We start from the raw sequence: 6,650 nt of genomic DNA, 5'->3' as shown, positions 1-6,650 counted from the left end.
GCCCCGCCCCCCCCCCCCATCCCAGCCTCCAGGAGATATGTTTCCCTCCCTGAGCTGCTGCTAGGCCCTGGAAGGACAGAGAAGTGGCAGCCCTTCCGGAGTGAACATGGCCTGGGGTAGGGTAGCTGGTACAAGAGCCAACTCTGCCTGCCTCTCCCTTTCAAGGATCTATCTCCATCATCTGTCCTGAACTTGACCCAGGTCTCCCTACTTGGGAATGACAAGGGGCAGGGGCAAGCAGGCCCTAGGTCTCTTGAAGCCCACACAGTTGCCTGGGCAGAACCAGATGCTGAAAATGTCAACCTCTCAGCCTTCTTATGATCCCTACAGTTCCCAGGGGTCTTGTTCAGATCCCCACCGTGACTCATCTGTAAATTATCATGGTTTTCTGCATTAAAGCATTTGTTTCTGGACTTCTGGCATCTGGAGGGACACTAGTAAGGACTTGGCTAGACTCCAAGAATCTGGGCCAAGCAAGGGAAGAGCCAGCATTACTTCCTCCAGTCCTTTCTAGCACTCAGCTAAGGGGTGGGAAAGAGCGTCTCTACCTGGCATGACAGCAGGCAAGAGTGATTTCTGGAACCAGTCTGCTGGGTTTTCGGGCGACCAGAGCAGAAATGCTAAGGTGAGAATATCCAAAGTCTTGAATGGTAGCAGCTGGCCTGGGGGGAATCTGGATGTTTAGCTTCTATCTGTAAATGTACCAGGTGTCATGGCAACAGCTTGGGTGGACACTGGCAGCTGGGGCCCTTCAAGGTCACAGTACTCCAGTGGAGCCCAGCACTCCAGAGAGGGTGCTAATGGAGGACCCGAGAGAAAGACATGCCTGGGGATACAGATGATGCCAGAGCTGGTAAGAAGGGGTCCCAAGGTCACCTGTAGGGCCAGGTGGCCATGGACATAACATCATAGTGCCCTCCTTGTTCCTTTCAGTCACCTTGGGACCAAGGGCAGTGTTAGCCACTGTGCAGTGGCTTGATGTGCAGCCTCCTGGGGCTTCATGTTACCATCCTATAGATAAGTTCACAGAGGTGAGCCCAGAGAGGTTGGGTTAGGGTCCCAAGGGAATTGTCCCATGCCCAGAGGTCCTGGCTACCATCTATGTGGGTGGAGTTAAAGCAGGCACCCTCCTACCACCTCAAGACACGGCCATCCCTCTAGTTGTCTGGAGGGGGAGGTGTGGACAGGTGGGCTTGGGGAGTGAGGGCCCTGTATCCCTCCCCCACAAAACCCAAGTCCTCTCTCCTCTCTTGTCATCATACAGCCTGGCCAGGAGCTCCAGGCCAAAGCCATCTTTCCAGTGCCTGACCCTTGACCTATGCAGAGGCAGGTGAGGGCAGAGTGAGCTTTCCTGGTAGTGACCAGAACATGCTGTCCCTGCTTCTGCCCACATGACCATTCTCTGCCTCTCACAGGAAGGGGTGGTCTAAGAGAATTTGGGGCAGTGACTGCGCAGCAGCTGGAAGAGGTATGAGGACAAAGATACCTAGAGTACTTTTGTCAGTGCTGGCAGAACCCCCTAGGCAGCAGATGACCAGACAGGGCAGCAAGAGGAACTCAGGACTGGGAGGAGTCCCAAGCAGATTGTGGATTCTAGTTTTGAGGGGGTGGGGTCTGGAGGGGAGGGCAGCCCCCCCAGTGGCCACCAACTAGTACCAGGCAGAAGCATTTCCAGAGCTAGAGGCTGGGCTTAGTGCTTGCCCAGCCTCAGGCACCTGCTCCTCCCTGCCTCTGGGCTGAGCAGTAAACCATGTGAGGGCAGTGAAAAAGTCAGCCAGAGCTGAGGGACAGCCAGCAGTCAGGATACACCAGGACCAAAGGGCAATGCCCCTAGTTCTTGGTATCATGTGGTCTTGGGCCCCCTTCCCCTGCAAAAAACCCAGCTTTCTCACCAGCACTTCTTTAGAAATCCCTTTTCCAGTGTCAAGAGTTTGCATTAATTCCTGTGTTCCCATGTTCACTCTACTTTGGAACATCTTTGCTAAAGTGTGTGTGTGTGTGTGTGTGTGTGAGAAACCAAAATAGTGAACCTAGAGACTTTCATCCCAGTCCAAGTTCAACCTCATGAACTACATAGATTTACCTCTGCCCACCTGGCAACTTTGAACATCATCTTTTCCCTTGTGCCCCTTTTCTGGACTGGACATCCCTGGTCCTTTGGACCATCCCTTTGAGAACATACCCATGAGGATCCCTCCAGTCACCTGGGCAGGGTGTCCTGCTTCTGGGTCCCTCCCAATTTTTTTTCTAAAGAGAGGGCTTGGATTAGCCTGATACACATGGGACCAGGCCTGTGGGGACTATACACCACCCATCACCTCCCTCATTTGAGGACATAAGCCTGTTGTTAATCCAGCTCATTTCTTTCAAAAGATGTCTTATAGAACCTCAATTATATGTATTTTGAAGATTTTCAGTCCTTCCAGCCCTTTCCATTATCTACACTGACATAGTCATAACTATACCTTTGAAAAAGTGTTAATGGGCTGGGCGTGGTGGTGCACACCTTTAATCCCAGCACTTGGGAGGCAGAGGCAGGCAGATCTCTGTGAGTTCCAGGACAGCTGGGGCTACAGGGAGACCCTGTCTCAAAAAGACCAAAAAAAAAAGAAAGAAAAAGTGTAAATGCCATTCAAAGTGTAAAGTCATAGTCCTGAAGCACATCATTAGGGATGTTGCTCCCTTAATCACAATGGCAGGGCGCCCATGAAACAGTTTGTGTGTCTGTGTGTAAGCCCTCTTCTGATGAGCCCACAGCTTTCTAGGGAGTCTCCCTAAGAGGAGGATACCGATAATGGAGAAATTTAAGCTCCTTATTTTCAGGTTGGGACAGTGAGGCCCAGAGAGGAGAGCTGACCCTCCCCCGCCCCCCACTATACTGCTCCCCTGCCACTGTACTGCTTCTCCAGGCTGTGACAGGGCCTTTCTCAGCACATGTGTCTCTCACAGGGGACTGTCTTACATATCCCTTGCCAAAGCCATTCCTCCAGGCCCTTTGTCTGATGCTCCCACAAGCTGCAACCAGGGACGGTTGTGCCCAGTTGGCAGCAAGCAGGGGAACTAGCTTAGGCCCACCTCCCTGCCAGAGCAAAGGTCTGGGTTCCGAAATGGTCTGTCTTTATTATGCCATCAGAAAACAAATGTGCTGGTTAAGTTATGCATCATTATCTTCTTAGTAACAAAATAAAGGACTATGTTTACAGTCATAAAAAGAAACAGTCTGGAGAGAAGTCAGGCCATGGGGAGGGGGAGGCACCTGGCCCGGTGGAGTTGGGATCACCTCCCTGGTCCTAGGCTGTTCTAGATCTTTGGCTAATGGGCTTTGATTTTCTTGGGAAACAACTGGAAAGCTGATCAAGAGTGAAGTCTGTTCCCTAGGACAGGATGGAAGAAAGCAGGCAGAACCAGAACCACCCACCCTCTGCTCTGAAAGATGGAGACCAACTGCCATGGGAGTTCCCTCTGAAGGCTCTGTCACTGATAGAAAGAGGGAGCCATCAGTCCTCTGGCCCACACGCCTGGGACTCAGGCTGGGACACCAGAGCAAAACCCCTTGGAGACTGAGGCACATTCTCATGCTGTTGGAGCTAAAAATGACTCCATGGGAACTGGCTGGGATGAAGGGGTGGGGGTGGGAGGGAGGTCAGCAAGGGATCAGGAAGCTGCCAGGCCCAGGGGCAGGCTAGGCCCTAGAGAGACTCAGAGAATCCAGTGGGTGTGGTGGGGCTGGGACCAACGAAGGAATGGAGAGACGGCCTCGCAGAGGCAAGGACAGAAAAATGTACATGGGGACAAGACACACAGAACCTGAGACACCAGACTGACAAAGAGGTAGCAGTTGGGGACAAAGAAAGCACAGAAGAGGCCCCCGAGAAGCATCAAGAGACATCACAGAACTCATCAACATGCCTGTCACAGTGGCACTCAGCAGATACCTTCTGCCAGGAGCAACTAGACGAAAATGTGTGCAGGCGCACATAGCAGCTAGAGGCACATGACAGGAGACAAACACAGGACAACCAGACCCTTTCGCATGAAGTGCAAAGTGACCCTGGTGACAGAGGAGTGACCTGGGAGCTTGTAGGCAGAGGTGTTGGTCGGTCCCACAGTAGCCACTTTAGCCAGGACAAAATGGAAACAAAGCATGTGACCTCGGGGGACCGTCCCCTTAGGTGGGTAGACCTACAAGAGGAAGGGCATCCAGTGTTCCCTGGCCATTAACCCCAAGGGCAAAGGACCTCAGCCAGCTTGGCCCATCACAGCCAGGCAAGTCCTGCCCAGCTCCTCAGGTGTGCTGGAAGGTGTGTTTGAGGGGAGGACCCCTCCTTTGGAATGTATCTACAAGTGCACAGCTTCACCCATCGCCTGGGCACGCCCAAGTCCAAGTACCAACATAGTCCAGGATGGCTGGCTGTGCTCATTGGATTGAGAACAAGGTCTTCCCTGGTGGAGACAGGCCAGACCCAGCCGGCTGGGATCAGTCTGTGAGTACCACCAACTCCCCATCACTCTTCTCTTCGCCCTCTGAGTCCTCATCCTCACTGTACCGGTACATCTCTCCATCGGCCACCGAGTGCCTGTCATCTGTTCCCTCCCCCTCCTCCCGGAGGCTGCAGGTGTTGACGATGACAGGCATGTTGGGGTCCAGGCCCTGGGGGACACAGTGCTCCACCAGTGGCTGTGCCAGGGGCATGCCTGATGCCCGAGGGAACAAGACGTCTGAGGAGCTCACCTGCGCCTGGCCAGCCTGCAGGCTGAGAGGTGGAGAAAAGGTGCAGTTACAGATGGACCCATGGGCCCTTCCCACCCCACCAGGTCTCCCAGGCATGTACTCCCATCCCAGCCTCTGTCTATATGATTCACACCCGGCCCCTGGGTGTGCTTTCTGGTGGCCAAATTCTATCCCCTAAGGCCACATCCAAGGCCATGGGTGTGTCTGGGAGGGTGGCATGTAAATTCCATTTGATTTCAGGAAATGGGTGTTCTTAACATCCCTGTCTATAAGAATCCACTAGAGTGCTTGCCATAGTCAAGTCAGGAGCCTTCCTAGAGGATGAACATTTTCAGTATGTTTGAATTTGGCCTGTGTTCCTTTGGTGCCCCACAACCACTCTGGGTCACATACCTAATTCTCAGTCACCAATGCTCTCTTCAGTCTCACACAGTCATTCTCCATCAGAAATCATGCACAGGCAGATGACATACATGTGCACCTGCACATAGATGCTCACAATTGGCACACACACACACACACACACACACACACACACCCTGTTCTATTCAAGAGCCAGCCATACATGAACCCCAGCCTCTCACAGCAAGCCACAAGCCGCCTCCGGCCACTGGGGAGGGCCTGCTCACGGGATGGCGTAGCTCTGGCGAGCACCCTGGCGCCGTGTCCTCATCAGGGCCTTGTACTCGCCCACACGCAACCTCCGGCCCTCCACAACACAGGTGCGCTTGGGCCTTGGCTTGTATTTGTAGTCAGGATACTTCTCCAGGTGCTGCCGGCTCAGACGTGCCTGCTCCTCATAGTACGGCTGCTTCTCCTGATTGGTCATAGACTTCCAGCGAGAGCCTGGCCCAGCCCCAGGCAAGCACTCAGAGCCAGGCTCTGCTGGGTCCCCTGAATCCCCAGGCCCTGGAAGCCCTGAGAGGATTCTGGGCCCCAGGTGACACACATGTGACAAATATTAAGCAAGGGCCTAACCCAATGTGGACACTCTGTGCATGCTGCACATGTGAATGGATGAGGCTGGCATGGACAGGTAATCAGCACCACTCTCATCCCAATGAACCCAGCTACCTGAGAGGCCTGTGGCCCCACAGGCATCAACAAAAGAGCAGCCATCCAGGCCACCAAGTATCAGGTGTCAGGCTGACATGTAGCTCAGTGGTAGAGCACTTGCCTAGCATCTGTCAGGCCCTGGGATGCATCCCCAGCACCACAAAGCCAAAATAAACCCCTGGTGTTTCAGACAAGAAACCTGCACTGTCACAGGAGGGGCTTAGCTTTGAAAACACCACCCTCAATCCAGCCTTGTCTGCCCTGCCCGGCCTCAGACATAACATGGCATTTAAAGTCTTTGTACTGAGTCCAGATCATCAATTTCCCTATTTACCACCACAGCATAGGTTAGGAAGACCCTGGGATGCAGGGTGGTAAGGAATGCACTAAGTTCTAAGGAGGGTGCAACCAAAAGCCTGTACTGGGACGACCCCATGATCCAGCTGCCCATCATACCCCACCCAACTCCTATATCCTGTAAGATTCCACCAGGGTCCACAGGACATGACATATTACCATGCAAACCCCAAGTAGACCCAGGGACCCTGTGAGCTACAGCCTGGGCCTTACCAAGTATCTTGCTGATGCTGGAGTTGTGCATGTCTGGGAAGGCTTGGAGGATCTTCCTCCGTTCATCCTTGGCCCACACCATGAAGGCATTCATGGGTCTCTTGATGTGGCTGCTGTTCCGGGACTCAGAGAAATGGCGGGATCCTAGGGAACGGGGTAGTCAGGCAGCCGGTCTGGGGATTGGCAGAGCAACATCCCTTGTATGGCCACCAGGTGGCGCTGAGGAAGCTTCCACAGAAGCCAGCTCAGGACCAGGAAGGTGAGTACTGAGAGAGTGGGTAGGAAGCCAAAG

General features: G+C 53.6%; 1 protein-coding gene across 2 annotated transcripts in view; it reads right to left on the bottom strand.

Annotated features, from left to right (window-relative positions):
* Positions 1-4,331: 4,331 nt before the first annotated feature.
* Sox13 (SRY-box transcription factor 13) overlaps positions 4,332-6,650 on the bottom strand; it is a 44,098-nt gene continuing 41,779 nt past the window's right edge. The window contains exons 12-14 of one of the 2 annotated variants that reach the window (XM_008830369.3): positions 6,359-6,502; positions 5,362-5,578; positions 4,332-4,754 (exon numbers count right to left, since the gene is read on the bottom strand). In XM_008830369.3, the coding sequence (XP_008828591.1) occupies positions 4,478-4,754; positions 5,362-5,578; positions 6,359-6,502 (638 nt within the window). In that variant the 3' untranslated portion in view covers positions 4,332-4,477. Of the gene's footprint in view, positions 4,755-5,316; positions 5,579-6,358; positions 6,503-6,650 lie in introns of both variants that reach the window. The other variant, XM_017797460.2, reaches the window with a different exon arrangement.

This window comes from Nannospalax galili, unplaced genomic scaffold, assembly GCF_000622305.1.
Source record: "Nannospalax galili isolate Female #2095 unplaced genomic scaffold, S.galili_v1.0 scaffold113, whole genome shotgun sequence".
In the NCBI taxonomy this organism is placed as follows: domain Eukaryota; kingdom Metazoa; phylum Chordata; class Mammalia; order Rodentia; family Spalacidae; genus Nannospalax; species Nannospalax galili.
Note: the sequence above shows the minus strand (reverse complement) of the source record. Positions and strands in the feature narration are given on the sequence as shown.